We start from the raw sequence: 27,480 nt of genomic DNA, 5'->3' as shown, positions 1-27,480 counted from the left end.
AGGCACTACCACCCTCCCGGCGCGCCGCGATTATGACGTGAGGCCCCATTGGTCCTCGGGGCGCGGCGCGCGCTGGGATATGTAGTCTCTTCCGCCCTGGCGCAGTTGCCGGGGGCAACGGTCCCATCCGGCCGGAGTGTCTAGCTGGGAGCGCAGCGACGGCCTCTGCGGATGGACATCGTGGGAGGAGGTTGGCGGGGTTGGCCCGGTTGCTGCCGGGCTTGGCGACCGGTTTTGGGAGAGGAGTTGCGGGAAATGGGGAACGTTCTGGAGCTGGGCTTGTCGGGCTGAGGGAGGGTAGGGGCCTCACGCCTGGTTCCCCGTCGGGGCCCATTTGGGATCGTGGTCCGGGGTGGGTCGCTCCAGGCCGGTGGGGGGGGGGGGGCAGTTGAGGGGGGTGGGAAGAGCCCGATGGGGTGAGAGGCGCCTGTGTGTTCAAAGTTAGGTTTATTTATCTTTAACAACTTTATTGAGGATGCATTTACCTACCGTACAATCCACCCCTTGTAAGTGCACAACTCTGTTACTTTAATAAGTTTACTAAGTGGGGCAAGCGTCACCAAGATCCAGCTTTAGAACTTTTCTGTCTACCCAAGGATATCACTCCTGGCCCTTTGCAGTCCCTCCTCGCTCCTACTCCCAGCCCCAGGCAACCACTGATGCGCTTTCTGACTATAAAGTTGCCTTTTCTGGATGATCCTTATGAATGGGGTCATACAGTATATGGTTACTTTCCCTTAGCATGATGTGTCCGAGATATATGCATGCATGTTGTTGTATGTATCCATATTCTTTTTTTTAGTGCTGAATAGTATTTCATTGGATGGATGGACCTCGGTTCTTATCCATTCACTAGTTAATGGACTTTTGGGTTGTTTCCACTTTTTGCCTACTATGAATAATAATTAATATGAACATTTGCATACATTTCAATCACCTTTGGCTACATGGGAACTGCCAGACTGTTTTCCAAGTTGGTGACTGTACCATTGTAATGCTCCATGACTGTGTATGAGGGCACCAATTTCTTCACACCCTCAGCAACACTTGTTATTATCTACAGTTTCTAATTTATTCATTTATTTTTTTTTTTTGATGTTTATTTTTGAGAGAGAGACAGAATGCGAGTGGGGGATGGGCAGAGAGGGAGGGAGACACAGAATCCGAAGCAGGCTCCAGGCTCCACCCTGTGAACACAGAGCCCGGGCTCAGGCTTAACTCACAAACCATGAGATCATGATCTGAGCCGAAGTTGGATACTTAACCGACTGAGCCACCCAGGCGCCCCATCTGTGGTTTTGATTGTAGGCATTCTAGTGGCTGTGAACTGGGATCTGGTGGTTTTGATTTGCATTTGCCTAATGGCTAGTGATGTTGAACATCGTTTCATGTGCTTATTGGCCATTTGTATGTTTTCTTTTTTTTTCAGCGAGGTATCTGTTCATATCCTTTGCCCATAGGGTTGTTTTTAATTGTGTTTTAAAAATATATCGATTTTAGTTGTGATGCAATGGATAGAACATAAAACTTGCCGTTGTAACCATTGTTGATTTATTTCTAAACCTAGGGAGACTTTTCAGAAAAACTAGATGCTGTTAAACCTGGCCTGGTGGTCGGGCTTTCCCTCTGACCCACAGAATGGTGGGGGCTGAGTCACCTCCTGAGCCTCGGTTAGAAAAATATCAACCAAGGTAGCTGTTGACTTTCCAGCAGTCTCTACTTCCTCTTTACCACGTCCTTCCTGCTAAAAGCCCGCTAATGCAGGTATTCCAAACACTATTATCTAAATCTTACCATTTATTCCATGTCCTACAATGAACATAGGAATCTTATGAAGGGAATAATTGTCATCGTTTTACAGATGAGCAAGCCGAAGCACAGAGTGGTCAAGTAACTTGCCCAGCATCACACAGGCTAGGACTCCTGCACTGTTTCTGTCAGGTGTGGTTGGTTTTGCCTTCACTGACCCCTGTGGTCAGGCCTGTGCGAGGCACTCTAAGTACCCAGATGGGGATGAGCAAGCAGGTACGCCACGCAGAAAAACAGAGTCAAAGAAAAACGATTCACTCTTCTGCAGACAGAATCTTAGGACTGGGTTCAATGTTTTTCCTCTCACAAAACATTTGAGTTCAGCTTTTTTTTTTTTTTTTAATAAATTTATTTATTTTCAGACATAGAGCGAGTGCAGGGAAGGGGCAGAGAGAGGGGAAGAGAGAGAATCTCGACCAGGCTCCATGGTGTCAGCACAGAGCCCGATGCCAGGCTGGAACTCACGAACCGTGAGATCGTGACCTGAGCTGAAATCAAGTATCAGACACTTAATGGACTGAGCCACCTCGGTGCCCCTGAGTTCAGCTTTGAAAGGTGCATAAGACAGACGGTTGCCAGATTTTACAAATAAAAGTATGGGACACCCAGTTGAATTTGAATTTGAGATAAACAACCAATAATTTTTTAGTATGAAACTATTTGGAACATACTACTTTTTAGTATAAAAATATGTGGGTCATACTTCTATTTTAACAAGTATTGGGGCACCTGGGTGGCTCAGTCAGTTGATTGTCCGACTCTTGACTTCAGCTTAGGTCATGATCCCAGGCTTGTGAGATCGAGCCCCGCATTTGGCTCCGTGCTGAGTATGGAGCCTGCTTAAGATTCTTTCACCCCGGGTGTCAGGGTGGCTTACTTGGTTAAGAGTCCAACTCTTGGTTTCGGCTCAGGTCATGATCTCACAGTTTGCGGGTTCGAGCTCTGTGTCCAGCTCTGTGCTGACAGTGCAGAGCCTGCTTGGGATTCTCTCTCTCTCCTCTCTTTGTTCCTCCCCTGCTCGTGTGTGTGTGCTCTTGCTTTCTCTCTCAAAATAAGCACATAAACTTAAAAAAAAAAAAAAAAAGATTCTCTCTCTCTCTCTCTCCCTCTGCTTCTCTACCCTGCTTATGCTCTCTCTCTTAAAAAAAATTATTTAGTCTTTATCTTCTTCACGTCCCTGGGTGTCCTGTATTTAATCTGGTAATCCTCGTAAGATTGTTTTCCAAGTGGACAGGGATGGGAAAAAAGGCTCCTTCAGGTCTCACAGTGAATTCTTTTTAAACAACAAAATAACACTTGGCCTTGTTAAAACACTCAAACAGGATGGAAACGAGCAGTGGTTGTGCACCTGGTCTTTTCTGCCTCACATATTACGCTGGAGACGACATTATGCACACAGATCGCCCTCATTGCTTTTTCACGGCTGCGTAGCACTCGCTTGTCTGCACGTGGTCTTCTGGATTTCCCCGGGTCTTTTCAGATGGGTTCAAGTGCTTGAGGGGTACAGACAATGCTGCTGTGACATTCCTCGTGCATACACATCAATGTGCATTTGAGAGTGCAATCGGAGGCAAATTTCAATTGCCCGGGTGCCGGGCCTCTGCTTTTCACATTTTCGTTGCTGTTGCTGAGTTCCTTAGTAAAGGGGCTGCAGCAAACGCACAGCCACCCATGCCATATTTTTCCATCTTTTTTTTTTTTGAGACTTTAAACTTCTTTGAAACCTTTTTAAATCTTGGGGTGGGTCGTTTTTATTCTTTCAGGGGCATGCGGGAACACTGAGAATATGATAAAAGCACTGACCCCGCCCCGCTGAAGGCTGTTCACCAGCGTGTGCGCACAACACGTGATCAACATTGGGTGGGTGCTGCTGTGTCTGTCTGTAGCCCCTCCACCCTTCCAGGGCCATGGTTTTTACCCTCAAACTTTATTTTTAAAAAAATTTTTTTAACATTTATTTTTGAGAGACAGAGAGAGGCAGAGCATGAGCAGGGGAGGGGGAAAGAGAGAGAGAGAGATACAGAATCCGAAGGAGGCTCTAGGCTCTGAGCTGTTTGTTAGCACAGAGCCCGACGCGGGGCCTGAACTCTCAAACTGCAAGACCACGGCCTGAGCCGAAGTCAGATGCTCAACCGACTGAGCCACCCAGGCGCCCCAGGTGGGTCTTACCCTTAAAGTGAAGTGAGATTTTCTGCGGAGGGGAGGGTCCTTAAATACACAGGCTGATGTTAAGCAGTTCCTTGTGAGAGAGCTGAGGATACTTGGATAAAGGAGGAGCGCTGATGTGGGGAGCCAGTGGGGAGTAAGACTCTTGGAGTAGTGGTCGTGTCACTGGCCAGGCAGTGGAGCTCTGTCAGGAACAAGGGGGCCTTTGGAATCGGACCTGAGCTTTGAATTTGGCTCTGTTGCTCACCAGCCAGGGAACCTTGACCGGTGACCTTAACCGGTGACCTAACCTTCAGGTGCTTTTATTTCTTTCACCTCCTCTTTAAAACGGGAGCTGGCGGGGGGAGGTGACACTAGCTGCCTCAAGGTTGCATGAGGATTAAAACAGATAATACAGCTCTGAGCAGAGCGCCGGGCTCACTGTTGGAGGCTGAGAGGCACTGGCTCTTCTGTCTGACGTGCAGCGTGTCTCCTTTAAGAGCTTGGCATCAGGCAAACCATAAGAGACTCTTAAACGCTGAGAACAAACTGTGGGTTGCTGGAGGGGAGGCGGGTGGGCAGATGGGCTAGATGGGTGATGGGCATTAAGGAGGTCGCTTGTTCGATGAGCACGGGGTGTTCTATGTAAGCGATGAATTACTAAATCCTACTGAAAGCAATAGCACGCTACGTGTTAACTAATTTGAATTTAAATAAATGTCAAAAAAGACCTGGCGTTGAACGGTAATTCAGCCGGTGGTACTGGGTGTTGACGTTTTCATTGCCATCATGGGGCTTGAAGAGAGCGCTTCAGGCAGACTGCAAAGAAAGATTTGATCTTTAAAATGGGAGGTGCTGAGGGGCGCCTGGGTGGCTCAGTCAGTTAAGTGACTGACTCTTGGTTTCGGCTCAGGTCATGATCTCACAGTTTTGTGAGTTCGAGCCCCACATCCGGCTCCGCACTGACCTTGTGGAGCTTGCCTGGGATTCTCTCTCCCTCTCTCTCTCTGCCCCTCCCCTCCTCGCTGTGTATGTCTCTCTCAAAAACAAATAAACTTAAAATAAATAAATAAAATGGGAGGCCTTGAGAGATTTGAATGCATGGTATGAACACCAGGTAGGTATTCTTACTCTAAGTTTTCTTTCTTCACCCCCCCCCCCCCCCAGAATGGCTTCCAGAAGAAGAACCGACCATCCCACGCGCAATATTTTTGGTGATTTTAGTGATCTTTCCTTAGAGGATTCAAGAATGGAAGAAATCAGAAACTTGAAAATCGGTAGAAGTCTTACCCAAGTAGCACCCGGCCGCAGCAGATTTCTCAAAGGACACCAAACTATGGGTGTAAAATACTCACTCCCAAAAGAGAATGCTGTTGTGGAGGGTGGGCTCAGACTGTCTTCGGGGAGACCCCCGATCACTGCCTCGAAGCTCAGGGCCAGCGCTGCGCTCACAAAACTGGCTCAGCTGGAAACCAAGATCATGAATCGTAAAGCTCAGGCGGATTTGTCTGATGTGGAATCTGACCTGAAGACCCCCGAGGACAGTCTTCCGAGGAGCGCAGATACAGCCCTTCCCAGGAGCACAGTCGGACTTTCCTCACATGGCCCAGAGAAAACCCAGAAACAAGCCCATGAAACTCCCACGGCCGGGAGCGGCACACAGAGTGGGAAGGTCAGTAGGTTTCTAAAGAAGAGGGAACCACGCGTTGAAAATGGGTTCCCTGAAACACATTGTGGAAAAGAGAGGAGTTTTCAAACACCCAAAGAGAAAAAACCCACTAGAAAACTAGATTCTCCAGACAGCGATGAGGAGGAAATGAAAGAGTTGCGAGGAGGCTTGGTAGAATCTTCTAGAGAAAAAGAAACATACACGAATCGGCGTTTCGTCAGCTCCAAAGTCAGTGAGAAAGAACAAACAAAAGTATTCTCGGTAAGTTTTTACGTATTCTTTTTTTTTTTTTTTTTTACTATTTATTTGTGAGAGAGAGAGAGAGGGAGCGAGCACACATGAGCAGGGAAGGGGCAGAGAGAGAGAGGGAAACACAGAATCTGAAGCAGGCTCCAGGCTGTGAGCTGTCAGCCCAGAGCCCGACACGGGGCTCAAATTCACGAACTGTGAGATCGTGACCTGAGCCAGAGTCGGAAGCTTAACCAACTGAGCCACCCAGCCTTCCCTGCATGTATTTATTCTTTGTTGTTTTTTTTTTAATGTTTATTTTTGAGAGAGAGAGAGACAGAATGTGAGCGGGGGAGGGGCAGAGAGCGAGGGAGACACAGACTCCAAAGCAGGCTCTGGGCTGTTAGCTGTCAGCACAGAGCCTATCGCGGGGCTTGAACCCATGAACCGTGAGATCATGACCTGAGCCGAAGTTGGAAGCTAAACCGACTGAGCCACCCGGGTGCCCCTGCGTGTATTTATTCTTAACCAAGCCTCACGTCTGCACTCTGTGTCACAGCGCTTTATAAAGGCTTGACAGCAGCCGTCACCCGTAAGCTACTTGAGGAAGGGATTTGACAAGGAACCGTTGGGCTCCAGCCAATCACGGCTGCCTGTTTTGGGCCTGCCGCGAGGTGACAGGGTTTGGGACATTAGGCAGTTTTGCAATATCTGGAGTAAGTGTGTGCAGCAGAGGCCTGCACTTTGTATGATGGATTGTGGTGCCGCACAGGAAACTTGGGACAGCTGCGTTTCTGTTTTTCAAAATTGAGATGAAATTCACATAATCTAAAATCCACATTTTTTACTTTCGTTCCTTTTTTATTTTTTAAAGTTTATATATTTATTTTGAGAGAGAGAGAGAGAGAGAGAGAGAGAGCAACGGAGAGAGAGGGAGAGAGAGGATCTCAAGTAGGTTCCACACTGTCAGCACAGAGCCCAACTCAGGGCTGGAACCCACAAACCGGGAGATAAGACCTGAGCTGAAATCAAGAGTCGGATGCTTAACCGACTGAGCCATCCAGGCATCCCTCAAATTAACATTTTTAAAACAAACAGTTCAGTGCCATTTAGTCCATTCGTGATGTCGTGCCAGTGTACTACCTCTGTCTAATTCCAGAACGTTTCCATCAACCCCTGAGGAGACCCTGTACCTGTTAAATGATCATTCCTTGTTTTCCCCTCCCTCCAGCACCTGGAAATTACTAATCAGCTTTCTGTGTCCGTGAATTTGCCTGTTCTGGACATTTCACATGCACGGAATCATCCAGTACGTGGTCCTGTGTGACTGGCAGCTTTTCTGAGCATAATGTTTTCGAGGTTCATCCACATCGTAACATGAGTCAGTGTTTCCTTCCTTTTCATGGCCGAGTAATATTCCATCGTGTCAATATACTACATCTTCTGTATCCACCATCCACTGATGGGCATTTGGGTCTTTTCCACCCTTTGGCTATTTGTGAATAGTGCTGTTAGGAGCATTTGTATACACGTATCTGTTTGAGTCCCTGTTTTCAATTTTTGGGGCTCTCCCTACCAGCGGAATTACCGGGTCCTGTGGTAATTCTCTGTGTGACTTACTGAAGCAGTGCCAAACTTTTCCAAAGCAGCTGTGCCGTTTTGCGTTCCCGGCCACAGTGCACGAGGGTTCCAGTTTCTCCACACCCTCTCCAACGCTGGTTATTAGAGCTAGCACTTGTTACTAGAGCCATCTTAGTGGGTATAAAGTGACGGAAAGGCTGCATTTTAAGGGGGAAAAAATCTGCCCATTTATTTTGATTCTGCTGCAGGCTCAGGCTTTCCTAGATCATGCACTCAGGGGCCTTAATTTAGAAATGGTGTAATTAACCAAATTTGTTTGAAAGCCATGTGATATTTCTGATTATTTGTGCAGTGTTTCTGGTCCCAATATTATCTTGTCTAAATGTTGTACCTTGACTTCTAGAGATGAAGAGAGAGAAAGAAAGGGGCCCAGAGAGAGAGAACTCTTTGATCGCCAATCCTTGGCCTGCCCTACTCTGGCCGCATTATTCAGTGATAAGGACTTCCTTGTCACCTGTTTGATAATTGATTTCATTTATTTCCGCCAAAGTAGGATCAGATCCCAACTCAACCAAGAATCCTTTCACTACCCAGTGAGGAACCTCCCGGCCCAAAGCCATTTCGGACATCATGTCTGCCAGCCTCACAGTCAGCAGACGGGACCCTTCGCGGCACGCGCTCAAAAGCTCGCTCCCCACAGACTCACGCTTCAGGGGACACAGCCGCCTGCACAGCATCACTGTCCATCACTGGCACCTTTTCAAAATCAGCCTCCATGACGCCACATGGCAAGCTCTCCCCTGGAAGGAGTGAGCCTGAGCCTCACGATCAGTCGCCCTCAGAAGCTGCCGATGACAGCCTGAATGGTAACCCATGTCCCTGTGCCCACCTGTCACCCTAGGCAGGAAGGGCAAGACCACGTAGAGGGTCCCTGGGGGGGGGGGGTCACTGGGTATTGCCGTGGGGAATGCATCGGTCATGCCACCCCCTCTACTTCCTGACCACCTTTCCTGGTGGAGGAGCCAAGTCAGATTTTTGCTCTTTTTTTTTTTTTTTCATTTACATCCAAGTTAGTTAGCATATGGTACAACAATGATTTCAGGAGTAGATTCCTTAATGCCTCTTACCCATTTAGCCCATCCCCCCTCCCACACCCCCCCCCTCAGTAACCCTGTTTATTCTCCATATTTAAGAGTCTCTTAGTTTTGTCCCTCTCTCTGTTTTTATATTATTTTTGCTTCCCTTCCCTTATATTCACCTGTTTTGTGTCTTGAAGTCCTTATATGAGTGAAGTCATATGATATTTGTCTTTCTCTGACTAATTTTGCTTAGCATAATACTCTCTAGTCCATCCACGTAGTTGCGAATGGCAAGATTTCATTCTTTTTGATTGCTGAGTAATAATCCATTGTATGTGTGTATGTATGCATATATATATATATGTATACACACAGACACACACACACACACACACATATATATACACATGTGTATATATGTGTGTGTGTGTGTGTGTGTGTGAGAGAGAGAGACTTGGTCCCTCCATATATATGTGTGTGTGTGTGTGTGTGTGTGTGTGTACATATACATATATATATATATGCATATATATATATATGCATATATATATGTATATGTATATATATACATATATATATGCATATATATGTATATGTACACACACACACACACACACACATATACAATGGAGTATTACTCAGCAATCAAAAAGAATGAACTCTGGTCATATATATATGTATACATCTTCTTTATCCATTCATCCATTGATGGACATTTGGGCTCTTTCCATCCTTTGGCTGTTGATAGTGCTGCTATAAACATGGGGGCGCATGTGTCCCTTTGAAACAGCACACCTGTATCCCTTGGATAAATACCTAGTAGTGCAATTGCTGGGTTGTAGGGTAGTTCTATTTTTAGTTTTTTGAGGAACCTCCATACTGTTTTCCAGAGTGGCTGCACCAACTTGCATTCCCACCAACAATGCAAAAGACATCCTCTTTCTCTGCATCCTTGCCAACATCTGTTGTTGCCTGAGTTTTTTATTTTAGCCATTCTGACTGGTGTGAGGTGGTATCTCATTGTGGTTTTGATTTGTATTTCCCTGATGATGAGTGATTTTGAGCATTTTTTCATGTGTCTGTTAGCCATCTGGACGTCTTCTTTGAAGAAGTGTCTATTCATGTCTTTTGCCCATTTCTTCACTGGGTTGTATTTTGGGTGTTGAGTTTGATAAGTTCTTTATCTATTTTGATACTAACCCTTTATCTGATATGTCGTTTGCAAATATCTTCTCCCATTCCGTCGGGTTTTCAGTTTTGCTGATGGTTTCCTTCGCTGTGCAGAAGCTTTTTCTTTTGATGAGGTCCCAATAGTTCATGTTTGTTTTTGTCTCCCTTGCTTCTGGAGATGTGATGAGTAAGAAGTTGCTGTGGCCAAGGTCAAAGAGGATTTTGCCTGCTTTCTTCTCAAGGATTTTGATGGTTTCCCGTCTTATGTTTAGGTTTTTCATCCATTTTGAGTTTATTTTTGTGTATGGTGTAAGAAAGTGGTCCAGGTTCATTTTTCTGCATGTCGCTGTCCAGTTTTCCCAGCACCACTTGCTGAAGAGACTGTCTGTATTCCATTGGATATTCTTTCCTGCTTTGTCAAAGATTAGTTGGCCATACATTTGTGGGTCCATTTCTGGGTTCTCTATTCTGTTCCATTGATCTGAGTGTCTGTTCTTGTGCCATGTTCTGTCTTTAGTGTTTTCATTCAGTAACCCTGACCAATTACAGAGTAATAACCTGAAAACAAAATCCTAGAGCCACATACGACAAAAAGGCAACGCGATTTTTCTTTTGGTGAAAGAGGAATTTACCTCCTTTCCTTTTTATATTCAGAAAAGGGAGTAAATCTCTAACCCGTCACAATTAGACACTTCTGTTATTTCAAATTATTCAATATTATTTTTATCCCAATATTACACATATTTAAGAAAGAAAGGAGAAAGAGAAAAGATGTGTACCCAACACTTAATGTCTTCCCTCTGGGGTGCTTCATTGTGAGACCCAAATTAAAATGTCTTTATTTTTTTAATTTTTTTTTAATGTTTATTTTTGAGAGACAGAGAGACAGAGCATGAGCCAGGGAGGGGCAGAGAGAGAGGGAGACCCAGGATCCGAAGCAGGCTCCAGGCTCTGACCTGTCAGCACAGAGCCCGACGCGGGGCTCGAACCCATGAACTGTGAGATCATGACCTGGGCCGAAGTCAGACGCACAACTGACGGAGCCACCCAGGCGCCCCTAAACTGTGTCTTGAGGGCCTGCTGGGCACTGGCACGTGCCAAGGGTTGTGTTAGCAAGAAGACGATAGCAAACAGGCCAACACAAGCCCTGCCCCCTGTGTGCTGGGTGACCCGTAGCTCGTGACTCTGGTAGGGGATGAAAAAAGAGCTTTTTCCTGCTACCCTTCTACGTTCCTGGCGGGAGCTCTGCAACAAAAGACAGATTGAGAGAAAAGCATACAGTTATTAAATAGATGTTAAATATTCAACGTAAGTTTTACGCGACACAGAGCCTTCCTAAGGAAACCAGACCTGGGAAAAAAAAAACAAAACAGTTAAGTGTGTGAGCGTTTTTACTCTAGGCTCGATGAGGAGTGGAAGGTACTGGAAAAACGTGATCAGACAAAAGGAAACGAGCTAAGGGTGGTAAACGGGGGCAGACTTGGCAAGGCCTGCTGTGATTCCTCTTGGGGTCCCTCTGTCTTGGAAACGGGATGCTCCTTTCCTCTGGGTGGCGGCGGGGGGGGGGGGGGGCACTTCTCACATGAGACCCTTGCAGCAGGTCAAGGGAGAAGGGCAGAGGATTCTTGCAGCACGTGCCATGTTCAAGTTCCCTCCCGTCTGAGATATTCAGTAGGCCAAGGTGCTGTATTTTGGGGTAGCGTGTCCTGAATCCCATCACAGACTAATGTGGGTGTTCATGCCCCGGGAGGTCAGCAGTAGAAGCTCTATCGGGGTGGGGTTTGGGGGGAAGTATTGCCATGAAGGGTGGTTTCTTCCGGTGCCCTTGTTAGGGTCGGAGAACGCAGGGGGATGGGCTCTTGGCTGCCAACGTGAGACACCCCTTTTAACTCCCTCAGTGGCTCTGATCCTTGGGCCCGAGAGTTTGGTAAGTGGGTGTCCCTGCTCCCCTGGCCCCACGTCACCTCCCTCATCATGTGGATGGGAAGACGGGTATAGGCTGGTGGGGCAGGTGACAGACCCAGGTTCCTCCCTTTCTGCTGTTTGTCCACACTGCCGGTCCCGGCAGCCCTTCTGTCCTCACTGCTGGCCTGGAGGGGCCTCTCCTGGTGGCCAGCCCCTGCCCTCCCTTGTCCAGATGTAGCTTCGAGGGAGGGAGGCAGCTGGCAGTGGTGAGCACATTCTGAGTCTGACGTAGCTGGGTGGGCGTCCTGGCCCTGCCTCTTACCGGTTGTGCAGTCTCGGGCGCTTTGTGCCTCAGTTTTCTCATCTGTCAAGTGGGGGCAGAGCCACAGAAGTGGCTGTGAAGCCCCTCAGCTGGCTCTCTGCTACAGGAGGCGCGTGCGTGCTAGGGTTGGCCTACATGACGGTAATGTTCCTCGGCCAGTGCCAATGCTGTTCCCAAGTGCTCAAGTTCAGAATCACCCCTATGCCTTTGCCCTGGGCCAGCCGGACGCCTTTTAGTTCAGACGCTTTGTCCAGGGATGTGTCTTTGGACCTGCCTGCCACGTGAATGGCAGTGACAGAAGCAGAGAGCTCGGAGGAGGCGTGAGCCCCCAGGACTGGGGTGACGGGGGGATTCACTCTAGGGCTTAGGATGGGCAGGTGCGGGAGGCAGGTGGTGTGGACCTCCCTCTGTCTCTCTCTCTCTCTCTCTCTCGCCTCCAGCCCTGTGCCTGCTGCCCAGAGGACCCCACTCTTGCCTGTTCCTACCAACTTACTCTCTCTCTCTCTCTCTCTCACACCCCGCCCCCTGCCCGTGTTTCAGAGCCTGAACTGAACTGTGCAATAGAAGTTGCTGCCAACTTTGGCTGATGTCCACTGCCCACCCACCTAGAGGAGTGGGCTCATCTGTTGGGTTCCCAGAGGTCTGTTTGGAACACCAGAACTCCACAGAGGATTCTAGACTCCCAAGTCTCAGGCACTGGCAACTGGCCAGCTGGCATGCCGAATGCTGGTTCTCCTTGGGCTCCTGTGCCCTTAACTTGCTTTAAGTGGGAACTTAGGACACTTCGGGTCTAGTTTTATGTCTGCTTGAGTTGTCCCCACACCCCACCCCCCCTACCTTGCACACACTTGGCACCACACATTCTTTACCGTGTTGCTGTCATCTACTCATCTGGCTCAGTGTCTGTTTTTATAACTAAAGAGGCTTTTTTTTTTTAATGTTTATTTGTTGGGGTGCCTGAGTGGCTCAGCCGGTCAAGTGTCTGTCTTTGGCTCGGGTCATGATCTCGTGGTCCGTGAGTTCGAGCCCCGCATCGGGCTCTGTGCTGACAGCTCGGAGCCTGGAGCTGCTTCGGATTCTGTGTCTCCCTCTCTCTCTGCCCCTCTCCTGCTCACTCTCTGTCTCTCTCTGTCTCAAAAATAAACAAACATTAAAAACACTTAAAATGTTTATTTTTTGGGGGGAGGGGCAGAGAGAAAGGGGTACAGAGGATCCAAAGGGGGCTCTACACCAACAGCAGCAAGCCCGATGCAGGGGCTTGAATTCACGAACCGTGAGATCGTGACCTCAGCCACAATCCAGAATTGGACGCTTAACCGACTGAGCCACCCACGTGCCCCGAAATGAAGCTTTATTGGAACCCAGCCCCATCCATTTGTTTACACGTGGTCTGTGGTGGTTTTTGCACCATAACGACAGAGCTGAGTTAACTGTGGTACAGTCTCGGGTGCAAAGTGGAAACCATTTACTAGTTAGGGAAAACACGTGTAGATCCCTGTGCTGGCTTATTAAGGACCGAGACTGCACGCTTCTGTGTTTCTATTCTTAGCACTTAGCCCAGTGCCTATGACATAATGGTAAATGCTGTGTGGTATGTAAATGAGTGAATGTCATGTTGCATTTTTAATTACAGATTTTCGAATCAATCTTTTATCCCTCGATGATCTGGCTCCAGCTGTCAGTGAGAACTCAGACTTGGAACGGAAAGTGAGTACAGCCAACTTAATTTTTCACGGTAGGTTACGTGGAGACGCTTGGTAGCATTGTGCTTCCTTTAGGCCCGTAGGTCTTGGCCTAACCCCCGGGGGACCCTTGACAGGTCTGGAGACAGTTTTGATTATCGTGACTGGGGTGGAGATTGCTGCCGGCGTCTGGTGGGTGGCGGCCAGGGATGCCGCTCAGTGTCCTGCAATGCACAGGACAGCCCCCACTGCAAAGAGTGTTTAGGCTTCAAATGTCAAGAGTGCCCCGGGTGAGAGATCCTGATGTAGGTGAAAACAGAATAAAGCTAGTTAATGTGGCAGGTGATTAAAGCAGGTCCCACTTAGGGGTGCCTGGCTGGCTCGGTCGGCGGAACGTGCGACTCTTGACCTTGGCTCAGGTCGCGATCTCACAGTTCGTGAGTCTGAGCCTCATGTGGGGGCTCTGCGCTGACAGTGTGGATTCTCTCTCCCTCTCTGCCCCTCCCCCACTCATGCTGTCCCTTTCTCTCAAAATAAATAGTAGATAAACTTAAAAAAAGAAAAAAGAAAAAAAGCGGGTCCCACTTGAACTGCCCCATAAGAACACCACACTGACCTGTACTCATCATAGTGCCCCATTGTGGTTCTTGCCATATTAGTAACCTCCTCACTATGGAACCTGCAGGCACTGTTTTAATAATACATAATAATGACATTGTAACGGATTTCAACCACGTGCCCCCTACACGTGCTCACACCATCAGTGTTAAAATACAGCAGCCCCAAAGCATCTCAAGAATATTGCTCACGGTACTGGGCCTGCTCAAAACCCCTGAAGGACCAGCGTGGACCCTTCCCTGCTGGGCCCCCTGGGTACCCTGCACTCCATTCTAATGCGGTGGTACTTTGAGCGTGTTGATCGTTCGAAACCACTTTCCCGTGACCTCTTTCACCCTCCCTTTAGAAAGAAGGGCAGCGGGAAAAGGCATCCAGCCAAAGTCCCCAGGCAGGGGGCCCTCCCACTGGAAGCGAGATCTCAGAGTGCCTGAGCGAGCCATCGGCTTCCTCTGCCGGGCCTGAGGATGCTTCCAGCCCGAGGCCAACGTCTCAGGAGCCCACGGCCAGCACAGTGAGCTCGGCTTACTCAGAAGATTTTGAAAAATCCCCAAATTCGACAGCATCCGAGTCAAGGGCCTGTTCCGAGTCTCCTGAAAGGACGCTGGACACTCTGTCAGAATTCTCTGCAAGCCTGAAGACAGACCTTCCCCTGCCAACGCTCAAACCTTGGAAAAAGCAAGTCAGGGACGTTACAAGAGTCATCACGAAGGAGACGGCTGTGCAGACCCTCGAGCCTGCCTTCACCTACCAGTGGGTGGAGGGTAAGTGTGTGGGCCCCGGGGGGGAGGCGCCGGCTCCCAGGGCGCGTGCCGCGGGCATCCTTGGAAGCATGACGAAGGCTTCAGGGTCTGTCATTGTTAACCAGCTGGGGGGCCTCGGTGCCCTGTTCCCTCTTCCAAGGACGAGGGACAGCCACCCTGGGTGTCTCCCACTGCCCCCCGAGCTCTAAAACATCTGGAAAGGTTTCAGAATCAGGTTCTCAGCTGTGGTGAGCCTGCCCCCCGGGGGACCTCAGCGAGGTTGGAGCCAGTTCGGGCTGTCATGACTGGGCGGAGGCCAGGGATGCTGCCCAACGTCCTGCGGTGCCCAGGCTGGCCCTGCCAGGAGATGACCCAGCCCCAAATGTTGGCGGTGCCCAGGGCAAGCCTGGGGACGGCACTGAGCGTGGAACCACCACCTGGGACGGCGAGTCCTCAGGTGGCTTGGGGGTCCCGGCGTGGTGTGTTGTGGTGGATTCTCTTCTGTGGTGCAGGGGACATTGCTCTTCATGGCCGGTGTGAGTTTCCAGGCGTCTGTCTCGTCTCCAGTTTCAGTCTTGGCCCTTCTGGGTGGAAAGGTCCCTTGCTTTTAAACATCCCCCCACTCTCTTTTCTCGTCTAGGTCGCTGCCCACAGCGTAGCCAGGGTTATTCCTGGACTGCACGAGGGCGTATAACACTCTCACCTGCTGTATTCATTTTGATTCAGGGGGGCTTAGCCGTGTCTCAGCCTGGGCTGCACGCTGGGGTAGGTCGTGACCATTTTCTCATTTCTTGGGGAGGAAAGCCAGTCAGACGTGCCAAGTCAGATCACTAGAAGGCCTTCGAGGGTAGTGGAGGCCCAGTTCTGATGTAGAAGCCTCTGTGCTCCTCTCCACGTCCTCCCGCTGCCTGACAACGTAGCCTGTTGTTGACAAATGTGCGCGTTTCTGTCTGTATTATTTTGCGACTTAAGAGTCCTTTGGTAAAACCCAGCTGGTGCTGTTTTCCTCGACTAGGCCTGATATCGAAAGAGGAAAACAGCAGTCTAAATCAACCAGCTTGTCAGGGTCCCGGGAACATTCCAAAGCCTTCGTGTGGCCCCTAGGATGGAGGGGAGAAGGAGGGGAGGGCATGATGTCACGGACTGCGGTGATGGCTTGAGCCCGCTCAGCAGACTTGTACCAGGAGACGCCTCCAGAAAGACGGAGGCAGGTTTGGGGAAATCGTAAAGGAGGTTAACAAAGCAAGAAGGTGGCTGTCCTGTTCGGGAGAGGAAAGCACAGACTCGTGTAGCTTATTTCATATGTTGATGAAAGTCACTCTGAATCCTGCCCATCAGCCCCTCCCCCTTTGTCTCTGGGACAGGGCCCGGTGTGGCGGCCGTCGGACCGGCTCTGGGAGGTGCCTACGTGGACCCCGTGCCCATTGCCAGCCACGTCGTCAGCGCGGACTCCATAGAAGGTAACAGTACAGCTCAGCGGGTCCTTGCGGTGAAGTGGACGCACCTTAGCTGCAGGGCTGCCCCCGCCGGGAGGGCTGCTGCCCCACTTCAGTGCTGGGTTTGGGGAGTCTGTTGGTGACATGGTCACAGGCAACTGCCCCGGTTCCTGGGACCCCTGACGACAGACTGGGTGTCTGAGAACTTTTGGTCCGTGTTGCCAAAGGACACCCGTGTCGGATAAGACAGGAATGTTGGGAGTAACACACCTCTAGGTCCTCCACCCCCGCCACGCTGCTTTTATTTTGCGCGCTCCCCTCTGAGCCTTTGCATCCAGAATACATGGTGCTTTTTCCCCTGAAGACACTCGGCAGGTCCTGCGTGTGAGCCAGCGTGGCGGCCACAGGCCTGGACTCCTTTCAGAGTCTGGGGGAGTTGTGGGGTCCTAGGGAGGCCCGGTCCAGCCTGGGGCAGGGGGAAGGCCCTCCCAGCAGCTGCCGGGGGAGCCCAGGCCGCATCAGGTCCCCACGGGGCCACTGGTGGCTCACAGGGCACAAACAAAGGTCCATCTAGGACTTGGGTTTTTGGGTTTTTTTTTTCCCTTTTCAATTAAAAACAAAAAAAATTTTTTAACGTTTATTTGGTTTTGAGAGAGACAGAGTATGAGTGGGGAGGGGCAGAGAGAGAGGGAGACATAGAAGCTGAAGCAGGCTCCAGGCTCTGAGCTGTCAGCACAGAGTCCGACGCGGGGCTTGAACTCATGGACTGTGAGATCGTGACCTGAGCCGAAGTCGACTGCTTAGCCGACTTGAGCCTAGGCGCCCCTGCCATTTTCAATTTTTTTAAAGATGAAGACATTAAAAATGCACAGGTTGTAACAATTGAAATGTTTGTATCCTTTCAAAAAACTCTTCCATTTAGCTTGCTATTATCTCAGAGATTTTTCTGTTTTCTTGTAGTCTGACAATGATCATTTCTAACAGTTACACAGCTTCCATTTTTCAACATATTTTGAATTTAAATAAAACTTTTATTTTTATTTTTAATTGTATTTTTCAAAGTTTACTTATTTATTCTTGAGAGAGAGAGAGAGAGAGAGAGAGAGAGAGACAGCCAGTGCACGCAGGGAAGGGGCAGGGAGAGAATCCCAAGCAGGCTCTGTGCTGTCAGCTCGATCCTACGCACCATGAGATCGCGACCTGAGCTGAGACCGAGAGTCAGACGCTTAATCGACTGAGCCACACAGGAGCCCCTTTAATTGTATTTTTAATTTTAAGTATTTTAGTTTTATGTTTAAAGATACATAACAGGATTTACCCTCTTACCCATTTCTTTAAGAGTTTATTTGAGACAGAGACGGCACAGGTTGGGGGAGGCAGAGGGAGAGAGAGAATCCCACGCAGGCTCCGCACTGTCAGTCAGTACGGAGCCCGACGTGGGGCTGGAACTCACGAACTGCAAGATCATGACCTGAGCCGAAACCAAGGGCCAGGACGCTTAGCCGACTGAGCCCCCCAGGCGCCCCTCCTCTTACCCGGTTTTCAGTGTCCAGCTCAGTGGTGCGAGCAGGATTCACATCGTGCGGTTGCAGAACTTGGGGTTTCCTAGACTTCTTCCCGCGGGTGGGACGTTTAGTTGAGGCTTCCGCTTCTGCCTGGGAGCCGAGCATCCCACGTGCAGCTCCTGAGGGTCCCACACAAGCCCGCAGACAGCAGTATTTCTGGTGGCAGCACTTCCAGAAGGCAGCCCCCCTTGGCCCTGCGGGGACGCTGCTGAGCGCGGGGTGGGGGCGGGGGGGGGGGTGGGTGGCCCAGAGCCTCACCCTTGGGGAGACAGGCGGGCAGGTGGGCGGAGTGACACGGAGCTGGTACAGCCCTGACAGCTTACAGCCCGGCCGCGTTGGCGCTCAACGACATGCTGAAGCAGCAGCTGAGCCTGACGCAGCAGTTCGTGGAGGCCAGCCGGCACCTGCACATGTCCCTCCTGCAGTCCCTGGACCGAGACTCCTTCCACTACCACACCCTGGAGGAAACCAAACAGGTGACCGCAGCACACACCCCCTTCCTGGGAGAGAGGGCAGGGGCCTTTGCACGCGAAGGGGGACAGGGCTCAGCCCGGGCAGCAGGGACACCGTGGGCCCAGTCACCTACAGTCCTAGGGAAAGGAGCTGTCCTCGTCCTTGGCGAGAGCAGTATGGGACGGGGGCAGCGAGAGGCAGCCTGGCGTGGGCTGCGGCTGGCTAGGCTGTGTGTGACCTTGGAGCAAAGGGGACCTCCTCGGTGGGGGCTCCTGTCCCTCTGCAGACCCGTCCCCAAGCTCTGCCCAGCCCTGTGGGCTGAAGTGCCAAGACTCACACTCACCTCTCGCTCCCCCCTAAATTTAATTTTTGTTTGATTGTAAAAATTTTCTTCTCATTTTGTAAAAATTTTGTTACAGAGGTAGGTAATTTATAAAGCCCTCCATAATTTCAGAGAATTCGATATTCTTTAGATTTTCCCTGTGTAAAATATGAACATTATGTATGAAATACACAATATTATGTATGTTTCATACTATATGTTGTAAGATATATAGCATACTAGGTATTAGATATGATAATGTTTCTAGAGATGGCATCACACCACATGAACTTCTGCACGGTCATTTCTGTCCTTTTATCCACAAATATCTTGCTTTGTAGTTCTTAAAACTAAGGACTTTGGAACAAAATGGTCACAGTATCATTATAACACCCAAACCAAATGAACTTTTCTTATTTTCTTAGTATTGGTGGATATCCAGGGGTAGATTCCCACTTGGCTCATGCAAGTCGAACATTTTGTTGCTATTTGCTTCTTCAGAATCCAAAGCCTGTGCATCAAGAATGTTTGGGGTCTTTTTAGCCTCCCGATTAGGGCTTAGGGCGGTGGTTCTTGGCTCGGAGCGGCATCAGACCCCGAGGGCCACCAGGGTTCCGCTGGCAGCAGAGGTGGGCCTGGGAGCGGGTGTTCCCCCTTGTGCCCACAGGGGACCCACTTTGAGAACCCCTGCTTACGGGTTTCCCCTGCCCCATCTCTTTGATGTTTCCTTGCAGTTCATTTGTTCAAGTAAACAGGTTGTTTCTTTGACGGTTTCCTGCATCCTGGACTCTGATGATCACACCCCCACGGGGTTCTTTGACTTCAGTTGGTCATACACATCGATTGGTGGGATACAGCTGAAGTGATCTGACCATGTCACCTGCCTATAGCCCCCCGTGGCTCCTCACGGCCTGCTCTGGGCCCTTCTGCCCGCCCTGTGTGCCCTGAGGGCGCCCCCGGTAGCCCCACTCCCCAGCTCCCCCCACCCCCAGCCGTGGTCATGCTTCCCTCTCAGACCCAGTCAGGGCGCATCCCTCGCAGGTGCCTTGGCCAGAGCCTGTCTGGGTTTGTCTCTCCTCTTCTTTCCACAGCATTGTCACGTGGCTTCGCGTCATGGTCTTTTTCTGCCCACCTGCCCGGGAGCCACTGGGGACAGGTGCTGCCTCCAGCACCCAAAGCCTCAGTGGACTGAGGTGGCGGTGGTGACGGCCCCCTGTCCTCTGCCCCACAGTACATCAGGCACCACAGGCCTGCCCCGCTGTCCATGGAGGATGCCCTGGAGGAGGTGGAGGAGGAGCTCTGGGGACCGGAGGTGAGGCGGGATTCGTGGGTTTGAACGGACAAGCGGGTCCAGAACACCGGCTGCGACACACGTTGGTTTCCAGGGGACAGTGGCGGGGGGCAGGCGGTGCCGAGGACTCACCCGAGTGGAATCCCAGCTCCAGCCTTCTTTAGCGGAGTAGTGGAACTCGCCCGGCCCCCGAGGGGACGCGCGGGCCGGTGGCAGTGGCCCCACGGGTGGAGTGGTCACCACTCACGGCCGGACGGAGGATGCCAGCCTGTCCGGAGCCCCGTGGAGCGGCTGTGCCGGCCGGGTGCTGGCCGCCCAGTGAGCGGACATAGACGGGAGGGGCCACAGCCCCGTCTGCTAAGCAGGAGCCTGGGCCAGGTGTCCACGCCGGGCACACCCACATGAGGCGCCAGGGCAGCTCCTGACCTGACCGCACGACTCGGACGCAGTCTCTGCATTCCAGGCACGCCTGCTCCCGACTCGGCTGGAGCACACTTCTAACTTGAACACGCAGAGAAAAAGGTCTTTAAAAAAAGTTTTTATTTGAAGGCAAAACAGTAAAATCCACAAGAAATTGTTAACAGCACGTGTTTACGTTTTATCCTGAATCAGACACGTTTGAACAATTCACAGCTACAGGAAACCTAGAACAAAATCAAATATTTTATCACATCAGGTTGAAAAGTTGGAGAGGACTTTGCATCTTATTGAAAAGAATTTTTCAAAAATGTTTCTGTACAAATAAACGGCACCGCACGAGCTGCCCACAGACGCCAAGCGTGGCCTGTCCCACGCCGTCCCCAGCGTCGCCCAGCAGACCCCACTCCCTCCTGGCCTCACTTCCCTCCATGGTGGTGGCTGTGTGTGTGTGTGGGGGGGGGGGGGGAGCAGCAAGGGGAATGAGGAGCGGGAGGCACAGCCAGGGGTCTCTCTCCACACCCTGGAGCGGAAGGTCCACGCGAGCGCTGGTGTTGGGTTCCTCTAAGTGGAAAACACAGGCCGAGACGCTAAGGGTACAGACTCTCCGAGGGTGTCATTCTGGGACCTGAAGGTGCCTCAGGTCTGTATCCTCAGAACCTCCGTTTCTGCAGGTACAGCAAACGGCTGACGTTTGGGGGAAAAATTTCAACGCAAACAACTAAAATAAATGAACTAAGGGCCAGCATGTCTCAGAGGAATCGGGTTTCAAATTCTCACTGGGATCCTCTTAGAGCAACATTCCCTTCTCCAAAACTAAAGACCTGGAGTAAAAACGAGAAGAACCCTGTGTAACTTTGCAAATCAAAAAGGGTTTGTTTTTCTGTTTGGAACCAGCGCCTGGCCTGAGCTTCCCCATCCACCGCACGTCGGCGGGGCACAGGCGGGCAGGGCCGGCTGGCCCGGCTGGCCCCACACCCGCTCCCAGGCCGCTCGCCCAGGGCCTCTCCTCCACACGCTCCTACTGGTTTAAGCAGAAGCTCCGATCTGCCCGAGGGGAGAGGTGCGAAACAGCCGTGCCTTAAGAGGTCAGGGATTCTCATCCAGGGGTGGAGGGTCTCGTGTTTCTCACTTCGCCGTCAAGGGAAGCAGGCTCTGGCCGCGCGGGCCCGGGCATCTCCTGGCGGGGTCGTGCTTCTACGTTAGAGCGGTTTGCAGGCGGGGCCCGGGGCCTTCCAAGCTATCGAGCATGGCGCTCGTCACTAGGCAGGCTGTGGCCTTCCTTCTCTTCTGCCGCTCTCCAGAGATGGAGGCTGTGTGAGAACTGAGCTGTCCCTACCATCTGTCACTGCCAGTAAGGTCCCGGTGGCCAACGCGGTGGCCGAGGCGTGGCTCCCGCCCGCAGAGCGCCTACTTGCACTCGTCCCTGGCCTTCATGCGGGCGATGAAGGAGTAGCTCTTGTTCCTGCGGTAGTTCTCGTAGGGGTCGTCCAGGGCCACGCCCACACCCTTGTACTGGTCCCACTTGTCCCGGACGTCCCCCCCCTTGATGGGGTCCTGGATCCCTTGCTCTTTCACGCCGAGGCCACCAGATCCACTCCAGCCTTAAGAAGAAAGGGGGGAGGGCGGTTATAACCCACGAAAGCCGAAATTTGGCACATTTATGTGTGAAGTGAAACAGGACTCCGTGTGCAGAGCTGAATGATGTGCACGTGTGTGGTCGGCAAGCGTGTAACTGATGAGGTAAGAAAGAATGGCCAGCAAAAACCGCAGGCTCGCCCTCTGTAGAAGTTCTGGCAGAGAGCCGGAACCTTCTCTGGCTCCCCAGCCCCAAAGGCCCAGAGCGGGTGGTGGTTCTTCCCAGGAACCTTACCCATTTTCACCAGCATCTGATGTCCTTTGTTTTCTTCCCCGAGCCTTGAATCAGGAATAGGAGGTGCTGAATTAGAACCCAGACCAGCCGAGGAACTAAAATTAAGACAGGTTACGTTTTTTAAAAACGAGCGGATACATTTATTGGAATGAAAACTCTTAGAATATTACAGCGTGTGGCGTACGTGAAGGTTCACCAGTTAGGAGGACACACACACACATCCTGGGTCTCTACCATTCTTCTTTGTCATCTTCGCCAGCCGGGTAGGGGAGCTCCCTAAGATGGCCCCTGCCCCACGGCGAGCAGTGAGGGCAGGTCACACGGAACCCCCAGAAGGGTCAGACACAGCCCAGGCGCCACCTCAGGCTTTACAGCGTTACCACAAACAAGGCAAGAGCGTGGTGTGAGGCGAGGCGGTGCCACTGTCACCGCGCTAGAACTCGGGGTCCCCGAGGTGCCACCTCAGCACGGGCCACCGGGAGCACGTCTTCTAGCGACAGGTTTCAACATTCACAGCAAAGCATCAGAGGGTTCCAGCGCTACCAGCGGCCACTGGACAGTTAAGACAGAAATCTTACGGCGGGGTGGGGCTCCTGGACCGCGACCGGCGTCTCCGTCCCGGGGAGTAGGACTTGGAGCGGGAGCGGGACCGTGAGCGGGAGCGGCTCCGGGAGGAGCGAGACCGGCTGCGGCTCCTGCAGGGAGGACAGGGCGGGCGGTCGGCGGGGGCCACGGGCCACGGGCGCCACGGAGGGGCCTCGGTCCGCGGGCGGCACCCTGCCTACCTGGAGCGGGAGCGGGAATAGGAGCGGGAGCAGGAGCGAGATCTGGACCTGGAGTACGAGCCCGAGGACTTGGACGACCTTGAGTTGGAGCGGGAGGAAGAGCGCCCTCGGCTCTTGGATCTGCTCCGAGACCGTGAGGGTCCACTGCAGGGAGAGAGCTGGTGAGCAGCGCTCCCGGCTTTCGGGAAGACCCTGGGCAAACTTCTGGTGCTGGCGTCTCAGGTTGAACTTGGGCCTCGCGTGAAAAAACCCCCAGGCCCGGGCAGGGGCCGGACTGGCCTCCCTCTGCCCCCTGCCCCCTGCCCCCTGCCAGGGGGAGACGGGCCAGCCTGGGGCGGGATGTGACAGCGCGTCTGCCCGGCACAGGCAGGGCCCCGCTGTAGTTTGGGGAGGCGGGTGGACCGTGAGCGGGCCCCCGTGCGCTCACCTGTTCCGCTTTTCCTGGCCCTTCCTCCGCCGCGCCCGCATCTTTGCTCGAAAGAACTCATAGAGGCCATTCTGCTCCCAGCCTTCGCTGTAAGACACAGGCCTTCCCGTGTGACTCCGTGCGCCTCCCTCCCGCACCCAACTGGGGAAAGTTCACGTCCGGGTGTGCGGCCCTCCCTTCCCTCGTTCATTCGGACACTGAGCAGGGTCCCTCACCCGGGTGAGCAGAGGCCGCCCTTCTTCGCACGGGGAAGCGGGCCGAGAGGCCGGGCCTCCCGCTGGGAAGCAGTCAGGCTGGGCTGCACGCCCGGCTCCCATGCCTTTTCCACATCAGCGTTTCCCCAAACAGCTCAAACGGCTGTTAGGGCCTACGATGTTCCTAACAGGGAACCTGGAGCTCTGACTCCCAGATGACAGGCCTGTGGCCCTGCAAAGGGCAGGCCATGAACTGCGAGATCATGAACTGACCCGAAATCAAGAGTCGGACGCCCAAACGACCGAGCCACCCAGGCGCCCCTACGCCTAGCGTTGTATAGCTCACCACTTTCCGCACCTGGACCTTACACTACCCTGGGCAGAAGGCGTGGAGTCTTTCCCATAAACTAAACTCGGGAGAGTCAGGCCAGGAGAGGGACAGGGCCACCCTCCCATCACCAGCTGCATCCCCAGTCTCCCTGAGCCCCGTACCTGTTCCTGGGTCTGTCGTGGGACGGAGGGCTGTAAAAGGCCTCCACAGCCGCCAGCAGCCTCTCACTGGGCGGCATGGGGGGTGGGAGGCGGATGTCTTTTGGGTCCAAAGGCTTGTACTCATGGTCTTCCAGCTGCAGTGAAGAACACAGGTGTCACGCACGCTAGCCGGAACCCCCATCGGGCCCACCCAGGGGCCTGGTCTGATGAGGGTTACCCCGGGCACGAGTGTTCCTCATCCTGTCCTCCTTGAGAAATCCCACTAGGGCTGCGGCCACACCAGTCATCTGATCCCTTAATGAGGCGGCTGAGGACTTTTTGGAGACCAATAAAGGCCAGAGTTCTCCCTCCAGAAAACACGTGAGACACAATCTCCAAGGTGAGATGATGGAAAGGCCCCTTGGTTCACCCACAGACATGATGCAGATCGCAGATACGGCCAGACTTCTGCCCTGTGCCCCCAGCTCCTACCCCAGGGCCCCCTCCCGGGTCAGAGCAGCATCAGCCCGAGCCAGGGAACCCCCTCGCCAGAAACCAGGTCAGTCTGCCGCCCCCTTGCCGCCCCGGCGCAGCCCTTCTCGACTGCCAGTCTGACGGGGCCTCAGAGTAGACGAGAAGTGGCTCCTCTCTCAGCGCATCTCTTGAGCGGTTCGCAGCCCGACCTTGCTCCCCTTGCCCCCCACCCCCACCCCCAGTGCTGCCCCTCCCTGGATTTCCTGCGGGCCCAGTTCAGAGGCCACACCTTCTCTGAGAAATCCCCCTGCCGTCAGCCACTGGACAAAGTGGCTTCCCAGGGCCAGGGTCAAGAGGGCTGCACCTCACACCCAGCCTGGCCCGCTGCTCATGGCCACAGAACTTGGGGCACCGGGAGGGAAACGTGGAGGGGGCAGAGGAGACACGGGCCTTGCTCATTCTTGCCCCAGGGATTCAAGTCCAGGTAGAGGCGTTGGCTTGGACACATTCCCACTGACCGTTCAGGCTGGCCGGGCATAGGGAACCAGAGGGAAGGGGCCCCAGGCGGCAGCATTTGTAGCCTGCAGGGAAGCGGCTCCCACTACTCCTCACATGCGCGAGCAGGTGCTTGCCATGGTGACCTTACCTTCACAAGGGGCGCCATCAGCCCGGCAGGCAGATCGAAGTAGGGCACGTTGGGGACCAGGCTAGGGTCATCATGGTTGATGTGGGGAGGGCCCTGTCGCCGCATGTGGGGGGGCTGCCCATTGAAGCCGTGGGGAGGAGGGCCGAAGTCGGGGTGCTGGGGCCCACCCCAGGGTGGGTGCTCGTTGATCCCAGGATGAGGCATGCGGTGGCCAGGGTGGTGGTGAGGGGGTCCCATCTCTGCAAAACAGAAACTCCTCTCAGGCCCGCTGGGGGTCGTGATCTGGGTGGCGCTGACAGCACAACTGAGATCTACAAGGTGATGAGCGCCCGCGGAAGGGGGTCCAGTGACGGGCAAAGATGCCAACACCTGCTTGTGGGCAGCCCTGCCAGGCACCTTCTCTCCAGCTGCTTCTCACTATCTGGGGTGTTGCAGCCAGGTGGGGAGGATCTGGGTTCAGGGGGACCAGTCCTGCACCCACACCAACACCCGTGGGCTCAAGGCAAAAACAGGGAACCATAAGGGAAATCACAACATTGTAGCAACATTATGGGCTGAATTGTGCCTCCCCACCCCAGTACCCCAAGATATGACTATTACTTGGAGACAGGGTATTTAAAAAGGCAACTTTCAGTGAGGTCCCACAGGCAGGCCAACACGACCAGCGTCCTGATGAGGCGAGTGGGACACAGGTACACACAGAGGGAGGCCGATGTAAAGACGGGGAGAAGACCCCCTACTCTCACAGCCCCCAGAGCGGGGGGTGGGGGGGGGCGGGGGGGCAAGACACCCTGTGCTTTGGTACAGCCCTGGGGAAACCTGTACTGGCCATCAATGTGCTCAGTGGTCCCAACTGAGTTTAGGGTCAAGAATGAATTTTAAAACAAACATAGAAGCAGTGACAGAATAGAAATCATTTTTTAAAAACAGAAATTTAACTAAACTAGAGATTCTTTCCAAAAAAAAAAAAAAAAAAATTGGCAACGAACTAGAAAAGCTGGTGAAAACAGCCAGACAAGGAACCGGGAAGGGGCACCACGTGCCCACTGTGAGGCTTGGGAGTCACTTTGCTTCCACAAACCCCCACATCCTTCCTCACGTGCAGGACAGACAGACACAGCACCCTCTTCCCAGGCTGTGTGGGAAACAGGAGCAGGACTTCCCACCCTGCCAGCCACCTGGCTGTGTGCCACATGCCTCCACCAGGGCCGCCAGCCTCTGCGTCTCCCCACCTTCCCAAGGGCCCGGCCTGGGCTTCCACAACATCCCGTGACCCTCTGCTTGTCACCTTGACTCAGGGGATGTGCCAGGTCCCACAGCAACGACCCCGAGCTGCGCCATGAGCCCGTTCAGGAGGCCGATCCGTGAGGCGTCTCCTCTGAGCAGGGGACGGGAATGAGGGGCAGGAGGGAGGGCGTGTACGGGGCCGAGGACAGTCCCCACGGAGGGCGCCTTCGCACTCACCGGCGGGGAAGTCCCCCTGGGGGTAGTCGAAGCGGTGGGGGTAGGGCGGCCGCTCGAAGGGGTGCCGCGGGGGAAAGTCGTCCTGCATGAAGCGAGGTGGGAAGCGGTTGAAGTTGTGGGGGTGCGGCGGCTGGTTGAACTGTGGGTGCTGCTGGTGGGGCGGGAAGGGTCCCCGGAAGTGGGGTGGCCGCTGCATGCGGAAGGGCGGCTCGCGCTGGCCTCCGCCCCATGGAGGCTGCTCGTGCTGGCTGTTCCAGGGGCCCTCGAACTGGCTGTTCCAGTTGGGGTCAGGCTGGCTGTTCCAGGGCGCGTCCCGCTGGCCGTTCCAGCCGGGGTCCCCACGCTGCTCGCCCCACATGCCCTCATGGCTGTTGTTCCAGGGTGGGCAGTGGGGCGGCCCGCCCTGGTGGTGCGGGTAGGGGGGCTGCTCGGGAGGCTGCAAGGCAAAGGGCGGACGTGAGCCCCCCACGAGGCCGGGCCAGCACCGGCCAACCGCTCTGCGGCACTGGTCTCCGCCTATGGAGGCGGCCCGGCCCCGACCTGGTGCCACCTCCTTCCCTCTGCCGCGCGGCGGACACCGTGCTGCCTGGGCGCACCCTGGGCTCACACTCCCAATGCTGCCCCCGCATCTCGGTGGAGGGGGCTCCCTGTACCCGCATCCGGGCCGGGCAGGCCCCGGGGCCGCACAACCACCAGACACAGAAGCCGGCGGAT

The 27,480-nt window shown here is 53.2% G+C and overlaps 2 protein-coding genes across 12 annotated transcripts in view; one reads left to right on the top strand and one right to left on the bottom strand.

Moving 5' to 3' along the window:
- Window positions 1–52: 52 nt before the first annotated feature.
- On the top strand, window positions 53–20,596 carry CA2H19orf44 (chromosome A2 C19orf44 homolog). 10 transcript variants are annotated; one of them, XM_027038236.2, is made up of 12 exons: window positions 57–190; window positions 1,568–1,764; window positions 1,862–1,941; window positions 3,573–3,669; window positions 5,122–5,884; window positions 7,986–8,298; window positions 13,542–13,615; window positions 14,555–14,969; window positions 16,313–16,408; window positions 18,259–18,425; window positions 19,816–20,036; window positions 20,180–20,596. In XM_027038236.2, exons 5-12 carry the CDS (start codon window positions 5,123–5,125, stop codon window positions 20,418–20,420), a joined length of 2,289 nt encoding a protein of 762 aa, XP_026894037.1. In that variant the 5' UTR covers window positions 57–190; window positions 1,568–1,764; window positions 1,862–1,941; window positions 3,573–3,669; window position 5,122; the 3' UTR covers window positions 20,421–20,596. The 10 variants fall into 10 exon arrangements, with proteins under 10 accessions (XP_026894041.1, XP_026894037.1, XP_026894035.1 ...); XM_027038234.2 differs by having other exon boundaries at window positions 1,862–2,025; XM_027038239.2 differs by lacking the exon at window positions 1,862–1,941.
- CHERP (calcium homeostasis endoplasmic reticulum protein) overlaps window positions 20,538–27,480 on the bottom strand; it is an 18,951-nt gene continuing 12,008 nt past the window's right edge. For both annotated transcript variants that reach the window (XM_027038231.2, XM_027038232.2), the window contains exons 10-17: window positions 26,767–27,202; window positions 25,303–25,541; window positions 24,204–24,337; window positions 23,518–23,604; window positions 23,091–23,234; window positions 22,884–23,000; window positions 22,306–22,400; window positions 20,538–22,036 (exon numbers count right to left, since the gene is read on the bottom strand). In XM_027038231.2, coding sequence (XP_026894032.1) covers window positions 21,843–22,036; window positions 22,306–22,400; window positions 22,884–23,000; window positions 23,091–23,234; window positions 23,518–23,604; window positions 24,204–24,337; window positions 25,303–25,541; window positions 26,767–27,202 — 1,446 coding nt within the window. In that variant the 3' untranslated portion in view covers window positions 20,538–21,842. The remainder of the gene's footprint in view (window positions 22,037–22,305; window positions 22,401–22,883; window positions 23,001–23,090; window positions 23,235–23,517; window positions 23,605–24,203; window positions 24,338–25,302; window positions 25,542–26,766; window positions 27,203–27,480) is intronic.

This window comes from Acinonyx jubatus, chromosome A2 (genome assembly GCF_027475565.1).
Source record: "Acinonyx jubatus isolate Ajub_Pintada_27869175 chromosome A2, VMU_Ajub_asm_v1.0, whole genome shotgun sequence".
In the NCBI taxonomy this organism is placed as follows: domain Eukaryota; kingdom Metazoa; phylum Chordata; class Mammalia; order Carnivora; family Felidae; genus Acinonyx; species Acinonyx jubatus.
This window is presented reverse-complemented; position numbering and strand designations above follow the sequence as displayed.

Excerpts from the sequence above, each read along its gene's own strand:
- CA2H19orf44 (XM_027038240.2), top strand. The coding sequence starts at position 5,123 with ATGGCTTCCAGAAGAAGAACCGACCATCCCACGCGCAATATTTTTGGT. Across the intron at positions 5,885-7,985 it reads AACAAACAAAAGTATTCTCG|GATCAGATCCCAACTCAACC; the intron begins GTAAGTTTTTAC and ends CCGCCAAAGTAG. Across the intron at positions 8,299-13,541 it reads TGCCGATGACAGCCTGAATG|ATTTTCGAATCAATCTTTTA; the intron begins GTAACCCATGTC and ends TTTTAATTACAG.